This window comes from Adiantum capillus-veneris, chromosome 27 (assembly GCF_014529385.1).
Source record: "Adiantum capillus-veneris isolate H3 chromosome 27, ASM1452938v2, whole genome shotgun sequence".
Taxonomy (NCBI): domain Eukaryota; kingdom Viridiplantae; phylum Streptophyta; class Polypodiopsida; order Polypodiales; family Pteridaceae; genus Adiantum; species Adiantum capillus-veneris.
This window is the reverse complement of record NC_140957.1, coordinates 73,209,977-73,235,066: the sequence shown is the minus strand read 5'-3', so window position 1 is coordinate 73,235,066 and position 25,090 is coordinate 73,209,977. Positions and strand designations below refer to the sequence as shown.

At 48.9% G+C, this 25,090-nt stretch overlaps 1 protein-coding gene across 4 annotated transcripts in view; it reads right to left on the bottom strand.

The window, feature by feature from the left end:
• LOC147422190 (uncharacterized) overlaps positions 1 to 25,090 on the bottom strand; it is a 164,363-nt gene that overhangs the window by 97,570 nt on the left and 41,703 nt on the right. For all 4 annotated transcript variants that reach the window (XM_086503413.1, XM_086503412.1, XM_086503411.1 and 1 more), the window contains 4 exons: positions 22,185 to 22,357; positions 21,850 to 21,955; positions 21,578 to 21,760; positions 21,348 to 21,461 (listed from right to left, as the gene is read on the bottom strand). In XM_086503413.1, the coding sequence (XP_086359539.1) occupies positions 21,348 to 21,461; positions 21,578 to 21,760; positions 21,850 to 21,955; positions 22,185 to 22,357 (576 nt within the window). The remainder of the gene's footprint in view (positions 1 to 21,347; positions 21,462 to 21,577; positions 21,761 to 21,849; positions 21,956 to 22,184; positions 22,358 to 25,090) is intronic.

Genomic DNA, 25,090 nt, shown 5'->3' with positions numbered 1-25,090 from the left:
TTTGCCTACGACTTCACACGGTTTCTCCGCGACCCTTCACCAAACTTTAAGGCAGCTTGTTTCAGAGTTCATGTATTGTTCCCTGCTGCCAGAGGGATAGAGGCCCTGGACTCAACGGTTGGCTTCTCTTTTCCCTTATAAGCCAAGGATCAGGCTGAGTGGACCCTTGAATCAGTGTTGGAGTGGTTGCAGGCACAAGCCCTCCAGTTCTCTCACCACACCGTAGACCTGGGGGTTACAAACCTGGTACAGACCTTGTGGCCGTTGGCCAAGTTTTCAGTGACACCTCCAGACTCGGCAGGATGTAGACACATTGTGGTACACTTCTTTGCTGACACGCAGAGCCCATCATGCTATGTATACATAGATGAGGACTCTTGGACAGAGGAGGTTCCCCTACGTACAGCACGCTCTTCTTGGGCCTGGGCTAGACAGTCTTTGCAGTCACGCCTATCTCAAGGACGCTCGAATGCGGATTACTCCTCATCCAAGCCAGCCTCGAAGATAGCACGGTTAGATGATGCTGCAGCATCAGTTCTCTCTCATTCCCCATGAGGATTGTCCCATGGAATGTGCAGGGATTAGGTGGGCATCTTCTTTGTGAGAGCCGCATTAGACGATGTGGCCAGCTTTTGCGTGGGCGTTTTGAGACATTTTGGTCAGCTCCATTTGGACCTAGTGGTATATAGGGAGGGGTACATATGACTATTGCGGACTCTTGGTGGCAGGCCATTGTGAACAGAGGTATTATTGTGCCTTGCAGGGCTCAGTGGATTACTATGCACGTTCAGAGTTGCCTCTTGGGCTTCCTGAACATTTATGCGCCCAATGTGGCAAGTGCATGTGCAGAGTTTTGGTCTCACATTGTAGAGTCTCTGCCGCATGCAGAGCAATGGTGCTTTGGAGGTGACTTCAACATGTTGGAGAACCCCTAAGACAAGCTTGGTGGTAGCCATGCTATTGTGCACGGAGCTGAGTTGGCAGCGTGGGAGAGGCTATGTATGACTTTTAGGGTTTCAGATGTTTAGCAGCACTCTGGCTTTGTGAGGCCCCCAGACAGCTTGGCCTTCTCTCGCTCGGACTACAAAGTCGGAGGAGTGAATCTATCCCGGATAGATCGCTTCTACGCTAGTGACCACATCTGTGACTTGGGAGGGTCAGTTTGCATCTTGGCTGGAACATCTTTTTTGGACCATGCACCAGTGATCCTCCCAGTGACAGATAGATATGATGCTACGCATCCCTGAGAGGATCTTGTTGGACTCAGAGCTTAGAGAGCGAGTGGTAGCTCTTTGGACAGAGGGCTTGGACACGCATGACTCTCCTGCTGATAGAGTGGCCTCTAGACTTGCTCAGCTTAGTCATTTCTTTCTCTAGGAGTCTACGGCCCGCTTGGCTGCAGCGAGGGAGGAAGAGCAGCATCTCCGTCGAGGCATTGCTTCCTTGCAAAGGATGCAGGAGTAGCACCCGAACAGTCCTTGGTTGGAGGAGCAATTGCAGCAGGCTCGCCAGGAGCTTGCTAGCATAGAGAAGAGGCGCCACAAGTTTGCTTCTCATCAACAGGCATCTCAGTAGACCCAATTGGGTGACAGACTGGCTGGGTCGTTCTTTGAGGTAGTGGGACCCCATCATGCGCTTACCAATGTCAACTAGTTGAGGAGACCTGACAGGTCAGTTGCTTCAGTGTTAGAGGATATGCGTGGAATTCCTACGAACTCGTACCGTGACTGGCTATCAGTAGAGTTTCAGTCAAAGAGTCAAGATGCATGCCAGGAGCAGGTTTAGGCATAGATGCCTTGCCTTGTGAATGAGGAGATGCGTCAGAGACTTGAGATGCCTCTCTTGCTAGAGGAGCTCCATGTGGCCCTCAGAGAACTTCCCCGTGGTAGCTATCCCAGGGAGGATGATTTGACTCCCACTTTTTTCTTGGAGTACTAGGACTTGTTGGGCAAAGACCTTTGCAACGCTTTTCAGTACATCTTGCACAGAGGAGAGATGCCTGACAGCATGAGTGAGGGCTTGATCTACCTCATTCCCAAGGAGGAAGGCTCCTTGGATGAGATTCGGAAGTGGTGACCCATCACCATTCTCAACTCAACCTACAAAATTCTAGCCAAGGCTCTGAGCTTGAGGATTCAACCACTTCTAGAGAGCATTATACATGGGATCCAGACAGGTTTTGTCAAGGAGCGTAGCATCCTTGACAACATATTCACTTTTTGGGAGGCGTCGGCCCTCACTCGCCTCCGAAGTGAGGATCTGGTGGTACTTCTTCTCGATTTTGAGAAGGCCTACGACAGAGTGGACTGGGACTTCTTGGAGGGTACTTTACGTAGGATGGGCTTCTCACATGCTTGGATCAGAGGTGTGTCAGTTCTCTACAGACGTGCACACAATGAGGTGCTTTTGGCAGGAGGTAGAGGAGCGTTTCATGCTCATACGCTCAGTCAGACAAGGCTGCCCTCTAGTCCCCCTTCCTCTTTCTGTTCTATCCTAAGGCGATGAGAAGATTCTTGGTTCCACAGCAGGTTGGTTTACGTGGCTTAGCGCTCCCTATTCGGGACGATGAGCTACTGGATGCTGAGTTTGCAGATGACTCAGCTTTGTACTTGGAGCACCAAGAGGCCAGCCTGCACAGGTGTGAGCAGGCTCTAGAGACGTTTTGTTGTGCATCAGGCGCATGGATCAACTAGAGGAAGACAGTGGCATTCTGGGTTGGCAGTGCTCCTATGCCTTATTGGCTGCCAGGTGAACATTTTAGATGGATTCCCCCAGGGACTGTAGTTGCTACTTGGGCTGTCAGGTTGGCCAGGACTTGTCCCCTGAGCAGCAAATTGCTCCCCTCCTCCTGTCCATCAGGAGGAAGTTGCTACATTGGAGATCGGCACGACCCTCTTTGGCAGGAAGAGCTGTAGTGGCCAACCAGGTGTCGTTGGCTACTATGTGGTACATTACATCTTGTTGGATCTTTTCGAGCTACTACATCAGCCAAGTAGAGAGGTTGATTAGGAATTTTCTTTGGTCGAGGCGTGACACTCAGATAGCCCCAGCCAAAGTAGCATGGCAGGTCATCACTCTACCTTGTTCTCAGGGGGGGTTGGGGATCATTGACCCAACACAACAGAGTAGAGCCTTTCTTGGGAAGTTTGTTGTCAGAGGACTGCTTCCAACAGAGGAGCCCTGGAAGGATTTTTTGCTTCAGCGGCTTCAAGCTCGAGTGCCTCAGGCAGGAGGCCCTTGGAGACCTTCCATCAGATGGATCTTTACAGAGATATGCAGAGTTGGTATGAGTAGGAGACTATAGAATCGTTTTGCTGTGAGCCTTCTTCACTCTTGGGAGCAACTGCACAGAGGCTTCTGATCTTGTCTGCAAAGCATGAATGCATTCGCGATAAAAAGGATGCAAGTGAACACTGATGATGTGGGCCAAATTCTTATACACTGCAGACAGTAAAGTGATAGGGAGCCATGTCACAGCAAAGTAGCTGTTCGGTACATCTTGAGTGTATATTTAGCCTTTTCTTTTTCTCCAAGGAAAAGATCCTTCTGTTAGTTAAGGAAACTACCCATAAGGGCTACAACGTGCCCCTACTAGAGAGGGATACATCAAAAGGTGGGGATACTCTCCCAATGAAAAGGTAAGATATGCACAATGACATCTAAATCAAGATATGGGAGGAGGAAACAACCACACTAGTGGGTGGTATTGCCATTTAGGTGCCCCATGAACCATGGCAAAGAAGGGCCCTGGTCTCCAAAATCGCAAGAAGGCCTCGTGGTGCTCCCGCATGCGGTCATAGCTGCCCTGAAGCCTCTCAAACTATCCCTTGAGTGTATGGATCAACTCTAGCCATATGTCACGCAAAGTCTCTGCCGGTTGGACAGGTCGACCTTGAAGATGCAAAAGCATTGGGGGCTCTCTAGAGATGAACCAAAGTGTCAAGCTGCAGATCGCTCCCAACAGCTCTCTCTATCTCTGCTCCACTCGTGAGGTACAAGCTCCATGGCAGGCTAGAGTATAGGCCGGCCCTCCTATATCACAATCATTCTGTTGCTTGAAACCATCTCAAAAGGAAGTGTTGGGATTGTCAAGGTGGACCAAGTTGCAACACCCCAAGTGTATTCGCTCGTTGTAGAAAGTGTAGGCATGAGGCGAAGAATCCAAAACCAAACCTGCTATGCCATGAGACAGCAGTCCCAGAGTCAATGACACGGTGTTTGAAGTGGATGGTCACACGCAGTACATACTACAGAGTGACCACTGTGCACTAACCACCTCCCAACTGCAAACTGGATGGGCAACTAGCCACTAGAACATAGTGACTCTCCTTGGCTGTTTGCTGTTCCATAAGCGCTGCCAAAATATTGCCAATAACTAAGTCGTCAGACCCTCGTCTTGCCAATGAGCCGCTACAATAGGACGGGCCTCTTGCCACGCTGTCAGTATGTGACGTCCCAGCCGTGCTGTGTACCGGAAGAAGGGGGTTCTCGGATGATCGGCTAGAGTAAAAGTATCTGGTCAAAACCACTCCCTTGGGTCTTACTGCACTCTTACTAGAGGGCGGCTCTCCCAAGCCCATTACCACGACTGTCCTGACTCAAGAGTTGTCCAGTCAGGGTCTCTCACGCAAGTCCTCCACTGATGCCCACAATTTGAATCCGTTGGAAGCAACACACGACGTCCTTTGGTGCCTCGGTAGAGACTCTGTGGAGGTGGCCCTCTCTGTGAACTTTAATGAACATGCAAAAACTTGTGTCCAAGCAAGCCCTAATTGTAATGAGGACCTCCGGTCGAGTGAAACCCCCCATCCAGTAGGGAGTCAAGGGTGTTGAGCTATATATAGTGTCTCTATATATAGCTGAACAAGGGGCTCAAGAGGGGTGTGCCACTCTACTAGTATAGCCTTTATAATATCCTGACACATGCTCTGCAACCCCCTCAAGCCTAATAGCTGAAAGCTCTGAATCTCCTAAAGTGCTGTAAACTGTAGCTAGTCGCCAAGAGTGTTGGTTGGACCCTTTGCCATGGGACCCCAAGTGACATGAGGTCGGCTACCAACCATGTGTCTCGCTCTGTGCTGACCAAGGTTTTCCATGTAAGTGGCTGCCTCAAACGCTTCTCAATGCATGTGGGCTGGTGCTGCTCAAGGTCGTTCCTCGCAGCTGCTTCCAAGACCAAAGCAAGCTCAAAGAAAAAGGGTCCTCCCAGCTCCTCCTCAGGCCCGACCTACGCAACTCTGTGAAAATCTAAGGGTTTCATGGGCCACCCTTCTGTGGGTCCCGGTGGCATTAAGTGCCATTCCCTACGACTCTATATTCACATGGAACGAGGACCACAACTTGAAATGGGAGACCCCAAAATGGTTCCGTCACTATGATTTCACAATATTTGAAAGAATGCCCTAACGAGGTCGTAGCTCAAACCATATACAATACATGTTGACCGCTGGGTTAACAGCACAACATAACTCAATGTTCGCACAAAAGTCTTATCTTTCAAGAGTTGGGAAATGCTGCGGATTATAGTTTAAAACATCATTTATAATAAGTAGTTAGTCTAGTTGCAGATGCCGGGGTGCAATAGCACTTCCAGATTGAACATACAAAGACATACAAAGCCATTTTACCCATGAACTCTATTTTAGGTTTAACCCATGGTAGCCTTAGTATATAAGGTACCTAGGTCATTTTGTAAAGAAGGAACTTTTATCATAATCAAGTTTTAAGCTGTCATTGACTGTGTGTGAGAGAGGAAGAGAGAGAGAACGTGAGATTCATCCTGGCGCTACTCCCCGCTTGCTCATCGCATTGGAGAACTGACAACACCATTATCCTAGGCTCGGTGAGAGCTACATGACAACACGAAGCATTCCTCGCAGAACGGAGCAAAAGCGCTCGCGCATATGCGAGCTATTTGCGACTGTAAGTATATCAAACGATGTCTATTTTCTGCTTGCAAGTAATCATTAGAATTGTGGCAACATGAGCTACGCATAGGTACTCAGACTACAGTTTTGGGCACTTCCAAAATTCGGCTCTGTCTTCATACGTGTTTTTCGCAGATGGGTTTAGAGCTAGGGTTTTGAGTGTAGAGGCTTTAGGACAGGTGTATCCTAGTGAGGGGATGGTGTTCCTTAAGTTTCGTACGATTCTGGCATAGTTTGGTGAGTTTCCTTCCGTTTATGTGTATGTGGGTTGGTGGTGTAGTTGAGAGCAGTGAGATTCTAGATTGTGGTTTAGTTAGCCTTCCAGAGTGTTGTATGCGTGGGATGGTCTCAGTCTGACAAGCACGAACCAGTCAACTCTATCATAAGCCTTCTCAAAGCCGAGGAGTACCACAAGATCCTCTCCTCAAAGATGAGCGAGAGCTAATGCCTCCCAAAAGGTGAAAATGCTTTCAAGGATGCTACGCTCCTTGACAAAGCAGCAGGTATGTGTCTCATGTATAATGCTCTCAAGTAATGGCTAAATTCTCAAACACAAAGCCTTTGCTAGAATTTTGTAGGCTAAGTTGAGAATGCTGATGGGCCGCCACTGCCGGATCTCGTCCAAAGCCCTTCCTCCCTGGGGATAAGATAAATCAAACTCTCACTCATGCTATCTGGCATCTCCCAAGTATGTAGAATATGCTAGTATGCAAGACATAAGTCCTCGGCCACGAACCTCCCAATGCTCCAAGAAGAATCTGACAGTCAAACCATCCTCCCTTGCCCTGAGAGCCTCTTGAAGCTCTTCGGGTTGGAGTGGGCTCTGAAGGCTCTTGCTCATCTCCTCAATGACTAAAGAAGGCATGTGTGCCCATACCTATGGTCTGCATGCATGCATGCGCTCTCGCCTGAGCAAAAGGGAAAGCCTATACCAAAAGTGGTTTCCTCAAGTAGTCAGTGGTTGGCTCGTAGCAAAAGCATTGCCAAGAGATCTCCAAACTGCAAAGGAGTGTCCTGTCCCTTGGGCGCGTGGTGGGGTATGAGAAGGGCAAGGAGAAGAGGCTGTGGGTCTAGAGGGAGATGGGAGGGGCGGGAGGAGGAGGTGGAGCGGTGGGGGAGTGGTAGAGACAACGTATGGAGGAGGAGGGGGAGCTGACGGTAGTGAGGCTGAGGTGGAAGGAGTCTCATCAAGGGCATCTTGCTGCAGAGGACTGGAATAGTTTCTTATAGGAACCCACTTCTGGCCTGTCACAGGTTGGCCACCAGGGGGGGTTGTACGACGTGCCGGTCCTTGGTTGCAACAACCGATATTTGCTGCCTGGGTCTCTGTTTTACTGTGCCGGGTGAGCCTTGGTAGCTTGATTTGGTGTTGCGGGTTGGGTCCTCCTACGAGGATAGGCCTATGCAAGATGGAAAAACTAGGCAACAAGAGGATTGTATTGTTTGGGCAATGTGCTTCAATACGATCCCTAGATAAGACTAAAGGGGCTATGTACAACCAATTGGGTAGGTTTTTTTTATGGTAAAAACTTTGGGTAGGTAGCTTGGTCTATTCTAGATTTCGTTTAAGACTAAGTCGTGGTGTTGGAGAGTGCAGTTCTCGAAGAGTGACCAGGTAGGCAGAGGGAATTTCGCTATGAGAGAGTGATTAGGAAGAGTCAAAGCAGAATAGATGAAACAGAGAGTATAAATTGGAAACAAGAATTGAATTACTGATATAGATCAGAAATTGTTTATAAGAAACTGCCACAATCAGGGGCCTATGCAAGCTTGATACACATTTTTCTAGTGACGAAGCACTAGTGCATGAGTTGTGAGTGCCCACATTTTTGGGGTATCCATCCACCACTCACTCTAGGTAATAGAACTACTTTTAGGAGAGAGTGGGTGTTCGATCCAAAACACGGACTGTAGGTATACTTGTTGCCTTGGTAGCTACTGAAGCTGCTATGCACAATGTCTTCAAGACAATCCCAATCTCGGAGCCCATCACGGAGGTATTCTCTCCTCTGGCTGGGGAAGCAGACTGAGATGAGTAAATCTGCTTCCTCGACAAGAACATCAGAAGCAGGGTCGAAATCATGGCGCCATTATCGAAAATGGGCCCTGACTATTTGGATGACCAGCGAGCTCATCAAAACGACCTTGGTCGCCATCTCGGGAGTCTCAAACTCGATTTGGTAGTAAGCGTGCTCATGGATCAATATGTCGATGATCTTTCCCACCTTTGAAAGAACGCAGTCCTGAAGGAGTTCGCGCACTTCGCCTATGCTAGGTCGGGTGCCGATAATTTTGCAAATGATAGAGGTAGCCTTGAGGCACTCCACCTGTGCTGCAAGGCTTGCTTACTCCATCGGCGAGAGAGCAAGTCGAATGGCAAGCTCTGTGGGGTCGGGCGAGGCACTTGATTCAAGCACTCCTTAGCCAGGAGACCTGAGCAAGTAGGAGGAGGGGAGGTAAAAAAGTCACGGAGGAGGGGGGGAGGGGAGGATGGAGTTGGGCTAGAGGGGAAGGCAGCGAAAGCAGGGAGGGGTGCCCAGGGAAGCGGGGGGGCAATTGGAGCAGCAACAATGAGCTCCTGACTATCACATTTTGGTTGTATATTTAGCTTATTCACACCTATAAAGGCATTGGCCAAAGTATTCACAATTTGTCTTCTCGGAATGAATTGATAAAGTGGTTCATGCAAACAGACATTCCCTTAACCAACATCTTGGCAAACTTGTAAACCATGGGCATGAAAGTATTAGTTTTCCAAAGGAGAAGGCTCACACAAAGATAGCTTAACAAACCTTGTTCCCAATGTTAAGGGATTACTTCTGGCATGCTTGATTTATCAACAACAACTCTCATTTCATTTATATCCCAAAATTGCAAAAGATTCAACATTAATACTCACATTTAGGAGACTTCCCAGTGACCCGGGGCTGATAGACTGCGTCAATTTACTTTCCGTAAAATAGTCAATTCATTTATTGAAGACAAGAGTGTGATATAAGATAATCAATTCTGTCAAGCATGTAAGGTAACATTGAATGGAGTTGGAAAAGGACCAAGAATGTTTTGACACTGGTTATGAAACACATTGCAAGCTTTTGTTTCATTATTATGCCAAGAGCCAATCTCAACCCTTGTGTCAAGCATGTGAGGCAACATCGAATGGAGTTGGAGAAGGACCAAGAATATTTTAAGCTTTTCTTTCATATTAGTCTATTGCCAAGAGTCAATCTCAACCCTTATGATAGCATCAGATTCGCATGAATGGTGCTAACTTTGGGAAGAATTTGTTTGATGGACAACCCTTTTCAAAAAGAGCGTATTTTTGGGATCGAGCCATCCATTCACATCTATCATTGTGCATCCACATGCACTTTTCGTCACAAAACGACTCATGTGAACCACATACTTTGCCCCATTTAAGCTTGAATGTTCTTTTTCCAACGAAAGGGTTCCCATAATTCATTGTGTTCCCATTGGGAGTAGGTTTGCCTATATCCCAGAGGACACAAAAGTATTTGCATTAATTTTAGGAGGACAAACACTTTGCCAAGCTGAGCTGCAAGTTGCAAGTAAGGGTAGAAAATGTTTCCAAGTGCATGTAAGGGTAGAAAATGTTTCCAAGTGCATGGAAATCAACGATTTCTATCCACACAAGACATTTATGACGGATAAAATTATATTAATCTTTCTTTGAAGCCAAAGGCAATAAGTTTGTCATGTGTGTATTGAATAACAAACACGACATAAAAAATTGTGTGCTTCGGGATAGCAAGTAGTACTACATAAATTCCTTTGGCACCAAAGTAGACTCCACATGTAGCTTATTGCTTAACGAAGGAATCCACCCACTGTCCAACATCTTCCAACATCTCGAACAAAAGGCATCTTTTTCCCCAAAAAAATAGCAGTTAGAAAATACTCTGCCATAGGATGCTTAAGCTATTGAACATGAATGTGCTATTGTCCCTCCCAAGTCTTTCTAGCATCAAAAAAAAAACTCGGGAAGACAATACAAGTGTCGATCCCATCCTTATCTATTAAAGACACCACTTTTTTTTTGTCTTTAGGAAAAGAAATCGCACGCAAAACTTTGATCTAACATAAGGCAAAAAGCACACAAACACAAAGTCTCTCTCTCCCCTCTCTCATTCACTCACTCATAGGAGCATCACATATGTAGGTGCAGGTTACAATGAGAGGTGGAAGAGGTCAAGGTTATTGATATGGTTGTGGCTATGGTAACAATTAGGAGCTTGTAGGTGTAGAGGAAGAGATATGCATGGAAGAGGTGTTACAATTGTGGTGAATGGGGTCATACACGCCCTCAATGTAGGGTAGTGAAATGTTTCCTCTTCCATCATAGATTCCTCCTTGTGCTCAAGACTATGGCATGGAGATCGAAGGGGAAGCGCGGACCAAATGGCTCGACTGTTGAGGAGAAGGGCAAAATAAGGTGGTAAGTATGCTTTGTTTGAAGCAAGACAAGGAAGATTCAGGATCTGTGGTCATGCTGGTATGCAAGAGAGAAAGAGACCATGTGATGTCGGTCTTGACCATAAGAGATGGAAGTGGGTGGAAACATGTGTAGGTAAAGAGAAGACCAAAGCAACATTACAATGCATCAAAGTTTCCTTTGGGAGAAGGGCAACCAAATTAGTTTAAGGGCTGGTTTGGCAAGTAGAAAGGGCTGATTTGGTGAGTGTAAAGGTTGATGTTACCTTATAGGAGGAAGAAGAGAATCTTCTTAAAGCTGGTAAGCCTTGTTGTGGTAACATTCAAGAAAGATGAAGTAGACAATTTGTGTTGATGTTAAGCCTCTAAATGCAGCCATGAAGAGGGATCCTACCCTCTTCTTTACATACTAGATTTAATTGCAAGTCATAAAAGATATAGTATATGGAATGGCTTCTCTAGATATTTTCAGCTCTCTATATAGCTCAAGGGAATCAATAGAAGACCACATTTATCATGCCAGGGGCATGTTTTTGTCATTGGCTGCTTCCATTTGGTCTTATGAATGGCTGTTCCTGATACCAGAAGCACAATAAGGTGTTCTCTGAAGGATCTTTTTTATGAATTTTGTGTTTATAGCTGTAGAAGGATCATTGTTCAAGGCTTAAGATTGCATTTAAGCATTATAATGAAAGTGGAGGTTAGCTCAACCCAAAGAATTGCCATCTTGCTCAACTAAGAATGAAGTTTTTGGGAGACATGATCTCAGAAAATGGGATTGAAGCAAATCTTGACAATGTAAAGGCTTTCGTACTCCTATCACCCAATAATACCGAGCAATTGGAACCTTCATCCCAAAGGTAAAGTATATGTCAATGTTTACTCCATAAACCTCTCAACTTCTTTGTGCTTGATACAATTCAACTTACACGCGCTTGTTGCTGCTGTGAAATCTTCGCTGCGCAATCCCTCCCCCCTCCCGCCTGCCCTCAGCCCCCGCTGCCCCCCCTTGCGCCGCCCGCCCTCAGCCCCCGCTGCCGCCGCCCGCAGCCCTATCCCCTGTGCTTTTTTCGCTGCCTGCCCGCTTGCCCCAACCCGCTATATCCCCCCCCCCCCCCCCCCCGCGCCTCGGCCCATTCGCCCGCCCGTTTGGGTCCTCCTCCTCGATTACTCTCTGCAGCTCGGCACTTTCGGCATTTGTTTCAACTCCTTGGAGCAGTGTTTGGTGCGCCCAATTGCAGCACCCTCCCGTCGTCCCCTTCTTACGCCACAGCAGTAGACACAGATGAAGGCTCCAGCTTCGCCACAGAGGGACTCGCCAGAAGCCCCCTCGACCGACCCCGTTGAGCCCACCATTCGACTTGCTCTCTCGCCTACAAAGCAAGCGAGCCTTGCCGCACAGGTAGAGCGATTGCAGGCGACCTCGGTCATTTGCAAGATTCTCGGCACCCGACCTAGCAAAGGAGAGCTGCGAGACCTTCTCCAGGCCCGCCTTCTCACAGAGGTGGGAAAGATTTTGGATGTCCAGATTCTCGGACGGGGTTACTATCAGATCGAGTTTGAGTCCTCCGAGATGGCGTCCAAGGTCATAGCTATGAGTCCACTGGCCATCCGAGCATCACGTGCCCACTTTCGACAATGGCGACATGGTTTTGACCCAGCTTAGGATGTTCTAGTAGAGGAGGCAAACATCCCCATCTCAGTCTCCTTTTCGGGTTTACGGAGGGAGTACCTACCACTTCTTTCCACGATTGGTTCCGCCATTGGGACTGTCCTGGAGACACCTCGTATGGCAGCATCAGTAGCTACCAAGGCGGCTGGCATTCCCTCAGTTCGAGTTTTGGTCAGAGATACCCACACGCTCCCCAAGGTTATCCTTTTACCTCGGGTGAGTGGGGGTTGGTTTCGACAGAGTGTGGAGTACTCGGGCCTCCCGAACCAGTGCTTCATTTGCCAACAGATGGGCCATCTAGCGAAGGCCTGTCCACGGAGGATGCCGCGACCTGCACCACAGCCTCAGCCCCAGCTTGCCAGGGCTGGTCCGCAGCCACAGCCAGCGGCACAGCGTACAGATGTAGAGCCACCATCCAAGCTTGGGGCTCCAGCAGAGGAGGGGTGGCAGCAAGCCCGTGGCCGCCGACGCTAGGGGCCACAGCGTGAGCCTGGCAGAGAGTGGCCCTCAGGTGCCTACTCAGCAGCAGTGGTTTCCCATGGGGAACCATTTTGGTCCTCTTGAGCAAGAGGAGATCCCTGCGCCAGCCTTTACCTCCGCTTCTCCCTCAACAGCCGCTCCCCCCAGAGTTCCCCCCCTCTTCCTCATCCTCCCCGCCTTCTGCTCTCGTCGCCTCTCCACCTCGCCCCTCTACCTCTGTCGCCCCATCCCGCCCCTCTTCTCCTCCACTCCCCCCAGCTCCTTCTCCCTCCCCTCCTGCTCCAGTTCCTCAGTCGGCTCAAGAGACTGGTCCCTCTCCGGCGGATAGGAGATCTCTTGGCAGCGCCTTTGCCGCGAGTCGCCTAGCAAGAGAGGGTCAGCCCTTCTTGCGGCCCCCTCTGCAGATTCAGACATCCTCCCTTGCAACCGTCCCTCAGGGGCTGACGAGCATTGACATCTGATGCCGCTGGGATTTCTTCGACTACGGGTTTACTCGTTTTCTCGGCGATTCCGCAGCAGACCATGAGGCAGCTTGTTTCAGGGTCCATGTTTTGTTCCTCACCGCTAGGGGGACAAAGGCCTTGGACTCAGCAGTTGGTTTCTCCTTCCCCCTCTGTGGTAGGGCCGAGACAGAGTGGTCCCTTGACTCAGTGGTGGGATGGTTGCATACACAGGTCTTAGAGTTCTTTCACCACATGGGAGAACTTGGAGTTACAAATATGCTGCAGACTTTGTGGCCATTGGCCAAGTTTGCGGTGACACCCCAGACTCAGCAGGATGTAGGCACATTGTGGTGTACTTCTTTGCTGATACGCAGGGTTTGCCTTGCTATGTATACATTCATGAGGACTCCTGGACAGAGGAGGTTGCGTTACGCACGGCTCGCTCTGCTTGGGCTTGGGCTAGGCTCACTGCAGTCACGCCTATCTAGAGGACGCTCGGATGCGGATTACTCCCCATCCAAGCCTGCCTCGAAGATAGCCCGTCTTGCTGCTGCGGCAGCATCTGTTCTCTCTCGCTCCCCATGAGGATCGTCTCATGGAACGTGCAGGGACTAGATGGGCCCCGGTTTCAGCAACAGCGGGGTCGATCGCTGAAACCGAGGCCGATTGCGTCAGGAGCTTGCCTTGTGGGAGGAGAGATTGATCTCCTTATGCTTCAAGAGCACCATCTGTGTGAGAGCCGCATTCGGCGATGTGGTCAGCTTTTGCATGGACGTTATGATACCTTTGGTTCAGTTGCTTTTGGACCTGGAGGCATCCAGGGTGGGGTATGTATGACTATTGCAGACTCATTGCAGCAGGCCATTGTGGGCAGAGGGATTATTGTGCCAAGCAGGGCTCAGTGGATTACTATGCAGGTTCAGGGTGGCCTTGTGGGCTTCTTGAACATCTATGCACCCAATGTGGCGAGTGCTCGTGCAGAGTTTTGGTCACAGATTGTTCAGTCTTTGCCGCAGGCTGATCATTGGTGTATAGGAGGGAACTTCAACATGTTGGAGGACCCCTCTGACAGGATTGGTGGCAGCCATGCTACTGTGCATGGAGTCGAGTTGGCAGCTTGGGAGAGGTTTTGTATGACTTTGAGGGTCTCGGATACATGGCAGCATTCTGGTTTTGTGAGGCCCCTAGACAGTCGTGCCTTCTCTAGATTGGACCGCAGAGTGGGAGGAGTGAATCTATCGCGGATAGATCGCTTCTACACTAGTGACCACTTCAGTGACTTGGGGGGTTCAGTGAGCATCCTGGCAGGGACTTCCTTCTCGAGGACCATGCACCAGTGATCCTCATGGTGGCAGACAGGCAGAGGATTGGGAGCACGATGCTTCGCATCCCAGAGAGGGTCTTGTTGGACTCAGCACTCAGAGAGAGGGTAGAGGCTCTCTGGACAGAGGGCATGGACAACCCAGTTTCACCTGCAGACAGAGTGGCCTCAGGCCTAGCTCAGCTTAGCCATTTTTTTCTTCAGGAGTCTCTGGCTCGCCGGGCTGGAACGAGGGAGGCGGAGCAGCGTCTCAAACGAGGCATTGCTTCACTACAGCGGATGCAAAAGCATCCAGACAGTCCATCGTTGGAGAAGAAGGTACAGCAGGCTCGACAGGAGCTTGCTAGCACAGAGGAGAGGCGTCATGAGTATGCCTTTCACCGACACGCATCTCAGTGGACTCATGTGGGTGACAGAGTGACTGGTGCGTTTTTTGAGACAGTGGGACCTCGGCACTCGCATGCCAAGGTCATTCACTTGAGGAGGCCCGATGGGTCAGTTGCTTGTGAGCCCGAGGATATGCGTGCAGTTACTACTGACTTTTACCGTGAGTTACTATCGGCTGAGCCTCAGTCAGAGCGGTAGGATGCATGCAAGGAGCAGGTTTGGGCACAGATGCCATGTCTTGTGACAGAGGAGATGCGCCAGAGGCTAGAGATGCCACTTCAGCTTGAGGAGCTGCACACAGCTCTTAGGGCCCTCCCTCGTGGTAGCTGTCCTAGTGAGGATGAATTGACTCCCAGATTTTTCTTGGAGTATTGGGACCTGCTTGGCCCAGATCTTTGTAGTGCTTTTCGGTACATTTTGCACACAGGAGTGATGCCTGACAGCATGAGTGAGGGCCTGATCTACCTCATTCCCAAGGAGGGTGGCTCCTTGGATGAGATTCGACAGTGGCGCCCCATCACCATTCTCAACTCAGCCTACAAAATTCTTGCCAAGGCTCTGAGTTCGAGGATTCAACCACTTTTAGAGAGCCTTATACATGGGACTCAGACAGGTTTTGTCAAGGAACGCAGTATCCTTGACAACATCTTTACTTTCTGGGAGGCTTCTGCCCTCGCACGGCTCCGTGGTGAGGACCTTGTGATTCTTCTTCTCGATTTTGAGAAGGCATACGACCGAGTTGACGGGGACTTTCTAGAGGGCACTATCCGCAGGATGGGCTTCTCAGATGCTTGGATCAGAGGAGTGTCAGCTTTGTACAGACAGGCTCACAGTCAGATACTTTTGGCAGGGGGGAGAGGTGAGAGCTTCATGCTCACACGCGCAGTCAGACAAGGTTGTCCTCTTGCCCCCTTTCTCTTTCTGTTCTATGCGGAGGCGATGAGCAGATTTTTGGTGTCACAGCAGGTTGGTCTTCGGGGCTTAGCACTCCCTATTCGGGGAGAGGAGCTACTGGACGTTGAGTTTGCCGATGACTCAGCCTTGTACTTAGATGGCCAGGAGGCCAATCTTCACAGATGTGAGCAGGCTCTGGAGACCTTCTGTTGTGCATCGGGTGCATTGATCAACTGGAGAAAGACAATGCCTTTCTCGGTTGGTAGTGCTCCTGTGCCAGATTGGATGCCAGGAGAGGGTTTCAAGTGGATTCCCCCAGGGACTGCAGTTCGGTACTTTGGTTGTCAGGTTGGTTTGGACTTGTCTCCCGAGCAAGAGATTGCTCCTCTTCTCCTGTCCATCACGAGAAAGCTGTTACATTGGAGCTCAGCACGACTTTCGCTGGCTGGTACAGTAGTAGTTGCCAACCAGGTGCTGTTGGCGACTATGTGGTACATCACTTCCTGCTGGATCTTCTTGAGTTCTTGTATCAGCCAAGTAGAGAGGCTGATTAGGAACTTCCTTTGGTCAGGACGTGACACTCAGATGGCCCGAGCCAAGGTGGCTTGGTCGGTCATCACGCTTCCTTGTTCTCAGGGAGGGCTTGGGATCATTGATCCAACACAGCAGAGCAGAGCCCTTCTAGGGAAGTTCATAGTCAGAGGACTTCTTCCAAGTGAGGAGCCCTTGAAGGAGTTCTTGTTGCAAAGGCTTCGTGCCAGGGTGACTCAGTCAGGAGGCCCTTAGCAACCTTCGACCAGATGGATCTTTACAAAGATGCGCCGAGTTGGTTTGAGCAGGAGACTGGAGGACCGCTTCGCTGTGAGTTTGCTTCGTTCTTGGGAGCTCTTACGACGTGGCCTGGAGCAGCGATAGCCGATGTGCACGGAGGAGCGCCTACGGCAGCCCCTCGTCTGGAACCCCATGGTTAGCACTCAAAGAGGCCACTTGGTTGGTAGTCGGCCTCATGTTTCCTGGTGTCCCATGGCAGCAGGTCCAGCGCGCTCTCTAGGTGACTGGCTAGAGTTCACAGGTTTGTCAGAGGAGGTGCAGGTTTTCCAGCTGGAGGGCATGAGAGGGGTGCATAGCATGTGTCAGGACATCTCACAGTCAGTTCCAGCTGAGTGGCTCACGTCTCTCGAGCCAGTAGCACCCCGGTGGATGGGAGCCTTCACACGACTGGAGTTTCTCATTTCAGTCAGGGCCTACCCAGAGACTGTCCAAGCCCTGTTCTTAGAGCTTCAGGGTGGGGGACGATTACAGCGAGTTGCAGTAGAGGCCCCGCAGGTAGCAGAGTGTTGTTTTCAGAGGATCCGAGTTGTGGGCATCTGTGGGAGGACTTGCGTCATAGACCCTGACCCAGCAGCTCTTGAGACTGGACATTGGAGGCTATGGGCTTGGGAGTGTTGTCCACTGGCACGAGTACAGCAGGATCCTGGTGAGTGGCTATGGAGGGACCCCTTCTCTTCTGCAGACCACCGAGGAGTCCCCTTCTTTCAGTACACTGTTTGGCTTGGACGTCATATACTTGCAGCACAGAGAGAGGCCCGCCCCGCTGCAGCAGGTCATTGGCAGGAGGAGGGCTTCACAGTCGAGTTCTTGGCAGCCTTTTGGCAGAGGCTGTGGGACTCCAGACAGCCGAGGCGCGTCACTTTGTTTCAGTGGCTAGTTGCACACAGAGCTACAGTAGTAGGGAGCTGGCTTGTGCATAGTGGTCTCTCGGCCGCATGTGCAGCCTGTGACCAGTTGGTGGAGAGTCAGCGTCATTGTCTTTGGGACTGTCCCTCGGCCCAGCAGGTGTGGCTACGAGTTCTTCGGCTGATGCCTACTCTCTCCACGGCTAGACAGTACACTTGGGGGGCAGCGGCTTGGTCCACTCTCACGGGCCCGGCACTTCAGTTTGAGCTATCTTCCACCAACAGGATGATAGTGATACAGGGGGGGCGTCCTACGCTCCAGCCTGCTACTACAAAGCTTACTCCACAGGAGTGGTGCAGTGAGAGAGAGGAGTGTTGGGAGCTCATCAATGGCTTGACACTATGGTTCATCTGGCGGGCCCGCTGCTTCCGCATTTTTGAGGCCCGCTCTGTGCCGCCAGCAGAGACTGTTCGTGACTTTTGGCTAGAGCTGATCCATACTCTCAGAGGACAGCTTGAGGGACTACAGGGCAGCTCCGACCGCATGCGGGAGCGCCGCGAGGCTTTCCTTCGACTCTGGCGCCCTGGGCCTTTCTATACCATTGTCCAGGGTGTGCTCAGATGGCACTACCGACCACCGGTGTGGCTCTTCCCTCCTCCCATCCCTTGATTTAGCCTCATTGTATATATGTTGTTCTTTCATTGGGAGAGTCTCCCCATCATGTTTGTTGTAGCCCTCTCTTGCAGAGATGGTTGTAGCCCTACGGGCAGCTTTCATTAACTAATAGAAGGATCTTTTTCTCGGGGAAAAAAAAACTTCTTTGTGCTTTATGACAAGTAGCCAAGTTGGCTTCTCTACAATGGGAAAATGAATGCTACGAGGTATTTCAAGGCATGGAAGCTCCTATTTGGGATATGAGTGTTATGTGAATCTACTAGTGGCGAGTAAAGATACTCATGAAGCCTATCTACTGTGCTAGTAGGGTAAAGTTGGAGGTAGAAAGTAGCTATACAGAGATGGAGCTCATTATGGTGACTGTGGTTTATGCTTGAGAAGGTTTAGGCACTACCTTTTCATTCACATTCCTCACTAGCTACACTCTTCTACCATAATTTTTAAATAGCTCACATTATCAAAGACGCTCATTAAGTGGACTGTTGAGCTATAAGATTTCGATCTCTTTTCTTGTTGAGGAAAGCACATGGGCTCCATTGGCTTGTGTTTTTTTTTTTGCGAGAAAAAGATCCTTCTGTTAGTTAATGAAACTGCCCATAGGCCTACAACCACCTCTACTAGAGAGGGCTACAACAATCATAAGGGGAGATTCTCCCAATGAAAAACCAGAATATGTAAAATGAGGTCTAAATCAGGAGATGGGAGGAGGGAACAGCCACACAAGTGGACAATACTGCCATTTGAGCATACCCCGGACCATGGTGAAGAAAGGCCCAGGGCGCCAGAGTCGAAGGAACGCCTCTCTACGCTTCTGCATGCGGTCGGAGCTGCCCTGAAGTCTTTCGAATTGTCCCTTGAGAGTATGGATAAGCTCCAACCGAAAATCTCGAACAATCTTTGCTAGTGGCACTAAGTGAGCCTCAACGATGCGGAAGCAGCAGGCCCGCCAGATGAACCAGAGTGTCAGGCCACTGACGAGCTCCCAACACACCTCTCTCTCATTGCACCACTCCTATGGAGTAAGCTCTATAGCTGGCTGGAGTGTAGGTTGACCCCCCTTTATCACTATCATCCTGCTGGTGGAGGATAGCTCAAACTGTAATGCAGGGCCCGTGAGAGTGGACCAAGCAACTGCCCCCTAAGTATATTGTTGTGCTGCGGAAAGAGCTGGCATCAGCCACAGGACCTGAAGCCAAGCCTGCTGTGCCATAGGGCAATCCCACAGACAATGACGTTGACTCTCCAAAGGATGGTCACAAGCTGCACATGCTGCCGAAAGGCCACTATGTACTAACCAGCTTCCCACTTTTGTAGCTTGATTTACAACCAGCCACTAGAACAACGTGACTCGCCGTGGGTGTTTGGCGTCCCACAACCTCGCCCAAAAGCTGACAAGAACTCAACTGTGAGACCCTCATCCTGCCAATCAGGTGCTGCAGCAAGACAAGCCTCTCTCCATGCTGCCAGTATGTGACGTCCCAGTCGAACAGTGTACTGAAAGAAGGGGACCCTTGGATGGTCGACTGAGGAGAAAGGTTCTCTCCAAAACCACTCTTCAGGATCCCACTACACACGTGCCAGTGGGCAGCTCTCCCAAGCCCAAAGCCTCCAATGGCCTGTCTCAAGAGCTGTTGGGTCAGGATCGATGACGCAAGTCCTCCCGCAAATGCCCACTACTCGGATCCTCTGAAAACAACACTATGCAACCTGTGGAGCCTCTACTTAGACTTTGTGTAGTCGACCCTTGCCCTGTATCTCGAAGAACATTGGGGGAAAATTCTCTGAGCAAGTTCGAACTGCGATGAGGACCTCCAGTCTCGTGAAGGCCCCCATCCATCTGGGAGCTGCTGCCTTTAGAGGTGCGAGCCACTCAGCGGGTACTGCCTCTGTGATGTCCTAACACATGCTATGCACCCCCCTCATGCCCTGCAGGCTGGATGCTCTGTAACTCCTTTGGCAAACCTGAGAACCGAAGCCTGGTCACCTTGAGTGCACGTTGGACCCTCTGCCATGGAACCCCAAGAAACATGAGGCCTACTACCAACCAAGTGGCCTCTATGAGTGCTGACCATGGGGTTCCAAACAAGGGGCTGTCTCAAGCGCTTATCCGTGCAGGTGGGTTGGTGTTGCTACATTTGGAACAATGCTTTCGCCTTCTATCAGCAAGTGGAGTACGCAAAATGGTCTGGAAAGCTGATTGCTATTCTCCTTTTTGCCTTTGAGAAGGCTTATGGCATTTCAGATTGGGGATTCCTTGAGCAAACTTTGCAGAATATAGGCTTTTCTAAGAGATGGATTACAGGTGGCTTGCCCCTGACTTTTAGTGCCATTATTATTAGTTTTTGTGGGGCTGCATTCTGAGAAATTTTGTTGTATGGGAGGATTGTCAGCTGGCACCATACTCATTCTTATTTTGTGCTGAGGTATTTGTAACAGTGGCCTCAGCTTGGGGTGATGAAACGGAACCATTAGACCAGGAGTGCGCTGATGATACCTTGTTATTGAGTGCTTTTTAGCAGATAGTTTGGAAGTATTGCATGCAACTTTGGGTCATTCATGTTTGGGTAGTGGTGCTCTTTTCATAGGAGACAGCAATACATCCCAGTAATCTACAAAGAGTTGACGACTAACGCTCTCATCTCCTCAGCATGAGGCAGGATCAAGACCAGAAAAAGCATCCACCAGTTCCTGCTCAATAAACAGCTAACAAATCCTCATATGTGGGACGTAGCCATTGGGGTATTAAATGACAAGCCCAATCTCCCTCTCACCACAAGCAGATAATGAGAGTGCCTACTGTTCTGAGATTAATGCACTTCCAAACGATATCCACACCTTCCCACAAAGGGCAAAAAGCATCACCTACGAAAGTCAGATAAATCCTTGCCTCTGTAGGAGCATACACATAAATCAAGCAGCTTGTCTACCTATGACTTGTAACTCGTGCATATCGGGATCATAATTACACATAGAAAGGGTTGATGTCTTAGAGTGTGGGCTAGATCAGCTAGAAACGACCCACATAACTCTCCAAGATCATGGTCATATACATAAAATAGCTATCTAGACCACATAGAACTGCACACTCCAATAGCTCCTACAGTCGGTTTTGCACAAAACACCACGGAGAAGTTTGCCACAATATGTACTAAATATCAATGTCAACGAACAAGTCCCTCTGTAATTCTTGCCTCATAACCAACTTCTTGTGCCAGCAAACACTACTCCATTTAGATTGCTAGAAATAATGTGCAAATGCACGAGAGCAATACATGTTAACTACCCACAGAAGCATAAGAGCATGCTGCCCAAGGTGCCATAAGCAAAAGGCATATGAATGAAGATAACACGCATGGCAAGACACAGAAAAGTCATCTTCATCTGAACAAAGCATAAAGCAAGCTTGATTCAATACAAACCAGCTCAGAACTAAGTTGTTGAATCTTAAAGGATGCCTCTCTGCTCGAAGTTGACAAATGCTTTTTCAATTGGTTTCTCTCTCTAGCAATATCCTTGAGCACGGCCTCAGCAACCTGCAGGAAATGTTGTTAGAACAATTTAAACACATCAAATTCTTTCACAGGCTCTTCAATAAATCCATCTTAAGTTAAACTTCTACTTACAGATAGAGAAAAAGTGGATGATTAACCTGGTGTGATAACTTTTCTGCATCTAAAGCTTCCTTTAGGACTGCCTTCTCTGCTTTAGAAAAAGCAACAGCTTCCAGAAATTTTTGTTGAAGCAAACCCGAGTTTAAAATTTTCTTTTCTTGCAATATTTCTTCCAACTTTGTTAAACCCTGTTTATATTTCAGGAGCTCTGCATTTTTTTCCTGCCATCAGTTTTTATTGACATTCTCCAAAAAGTTGCCTTGAAAACCAAAAAAGGGAAATTTGACATCTCTTGACCATAAAAAAATACCTTCAACTCTTTTTGAAGTTGGAAAACTTCATGGTCCTCTGGTGCCTCCCCAAAGCCTTTCTCAGAAGTTAAAGCAGATGTTTGTATTGGTTGCCTGAGATGGCCTCTAGTATGCAATGAGCACCATCAGATTTTTTATTCCTTTGCGATTAGATTGCGTTGAATCTAGACAGATCGTGTTGAACGTTATAAATAAAATTGAAAATTGGAAAAATTTGGAGTGAACGCATAATTTATCAGTTTAAATAATATTATAGACTGGCTTGGAAAAGCTACTATTAAAAATTAACTGGCCTCCGAAAACAGTAGATTTTTTTCGAGGATCAAAGAGATACCCTGCCTCAACAAAAGCCGATTGTTTGTCCTGTTTATTGGTAATATCTGTTTGGGTGACCATGGATGTCTCTATTGAACAGTTTTCCAAATGCGTTTCTCCTCTGTTAGCTGTTTCTACAGGAATATCCTCAATGCACTCCTCCAAAATCTTTGCCCTGTTTCCTTGAGCTTCCTGTGACATATGCAGTAATTCTGGTCACAAAATTTAAGTTTTCATCCAGCTAAGTTACTGCACGTGACAAGTGCTACACACAGTTGTGATCTTAGTCCTATGGAATGCCATTACATGGCCTCGAAAATGAGGGAATGTGTTCCATATACTTTGTCATTCTTGTTCCAATTCCTGTTCCCATTTAGAGAAGATGTTGGAGTGGGGCACCTCTATGGCTTGGCTTCCCTACCTGTACAAAATCACATCATAGACTCAAAAAAAACACAAGCTTTCAACAGACTCCCTCCAAATCTTCGACTCAAGGTCTCAGCCATGGTTATCTATAGAGCTGATGCCGGACATTGGAATTACAGCACCCCTCGACCTTGTCGAGACGCAGACAAACCATATGTACATACCATGCACATCCATTTTTCTCATTCACACGACAATCCTTCGATACATCCAATCTTCTCAAAAGATCAATTCCCTTGATCATCTTCTTTCCGCATTCAATGCATTCAACTACTCTCATGGCTTCATACTTGCAACCATGCCTGGCAAGATATTTCTCACTGCAATCTTTCTTTTTCCACAAAGAAAATCCTTCTATTACCTTTAAAATCTGCCCAATGGGCTACATCACACCTACCATGAAGGAAAATTGCGCAAAGAGAGGAGACTCTCACTAAATGAGTAGCAAAAAAGCATACAATGGATACACAAAACAATGGGAGAAGAGTAAAAGCCAAACAAAAGGCATGCAACGCCAATGAAGACTCGGCCTCACCATGAAGAAACTGTTGCGTGCATCAGCATAAATGACACTTCTCCATTACCACCTCGGGCATAGAAACCATGGAAATAGGCCCATCACAAACTAATGAATGCCTAGCGCCCCCTCTCAGCCCTATCTAACCTTCCCTCAATGCTGTCATGCAGTCCTCTAAGTATGTGGAATAGCTCAAACCATCGATTTTGAGAAGGCTTACAATAGAGTTGACTGGGAGTTTTTGGAGGGCACTCTACGCAGGATGGGCTTCTCAAATGCTTGGATCAGAGGTGTGTCAGCTCTTTACAGACGTGCACACAGTCAGGTGCTTCTGACAGGAGGTAGAGGAGACCGCTTCATGTTCACACGTTCGGTCAGACAGGGCTGAACTCTTGCCCCCTTCCTTTTTCTGTTCTATGTTGAGGCGATGAGCAGATTTCTGGTTTCACAGCAGGTTGGTCTACGTGACCTAGCGCTCCCTATTTGGGGCGATGAGCTATTGGATGTTGAGTTTGCATACGACTCAGCTTTGTACTTGGAGGGCCAAGAGGTCAACCTACACAAGTGTGAGCAGGCTCTTGAGACTTTTTGTTGTTCATCAAGCGCAATGATCAACTGGAGGAAGATAGTGGCTTTCTCGGTTGGCAGTGCTTCTACGCCTGATTGGCTGCCAGGTGAGGGTTTCAGATGGATCCCCCCCAAGGACTACAATTCGATACTTGGGCTGTCAGGTTGGCTTGGACTTGTCTCCTAAACAGCAGATTGCTCCCCTCCTCCTGTACATCAGGAGGAATCTGTTACATTGGAGCTCGGCACGCCTTTCTTTGGCAGGTAGATTTGTAGTGGCCAACCAGGTGTTCTTGGCTACTATGTAGTACATTACATCTTGTTGGATCTTTTCGAGCTCCTACATCAGCCAGATAGTAGAGAGGCTGATCGGGAACTTCCTTTGGTCAAGGCGCGACACTCAGATAGCCCGGGCCAAAGGGGCCAGGTAGGTCATTACTCTACCTTGTTCTCAGGGGGGGTTGGGGAAGTTTGTTGTCAGAGGATTGCTTCCAGGGGAGGAGCCCTGGAAGGAGTTTTTGCTTCAGTGGCTTAGAGCCAGAGTGCCTCAGGCTGGAGGCCCTTGGAGACCTTCCACCAAATGGATTTTCACAGAGATGAGCAAAGTTTGCCTGAGCAGGAGACTAGAGGACCATTTTGTTGTGAGCCTGCTTCGCTCCTGGGAGCAGTTGTGGAAAGGCTTGAAGCAACACCAATCTACTTGCACGGAGGAGCGCCTGAGACAGCCCCTTGTTTAAAACCCCATGGTCAGCACTCAAAGAGGCCACTTGGTTGGTAGTAGGCTTCATGTTTCTTGGGGTCCCATGGTAGAGGGTCCAGCATGCACTTTAGGTGACTAGTTACAGTTCTCAAGTTTGTTAAAGGAGTTTCAAAGCATCCAGCTTCAGGGCATGAGAGGGGTGAAGAGCATGTGCCAGGGCATCACAGAGGTAGTGCCAGCTGAGTGGCTTACACCTCTCGAGTAAGCAACGTCTAGATGGATGGGGGCCTTCACGCGACTTGAGATCCTCATCACAGTTCGAGCTTGCTCAAAGACTGTACCCTCCATGTTTTTCAAGCTTTAGGGCGAGGGTCGATTACATAGTGTCTCAGTAGAAGCCCCTTAGGTTGCAGAGTGTTGTTTTCAGAGGATCTGAGTTTTGAGCATTTGTGGGAGGAATTGTGTCATAGATCCTGACCTAGCAGCTCTTGGGACAGGCCATTGGAGGTTGTGGGCTTTGGAGAGTTGTCCATTGGCACGAGTGCAGTGGGATCCTGGAGAGTGGTTTTGGAGGGACCCTTTCTCCTCAATCGATTATCCAGAGGTCCCTTTCTTTCAATACACTATTCGAATGGGACGTCACATACTTGCAGCATGGAGAGAAGCTCGTCCTGCTGCAGCACCTCATTGGCAGGAGGAGGGTCTCACAGCTGAG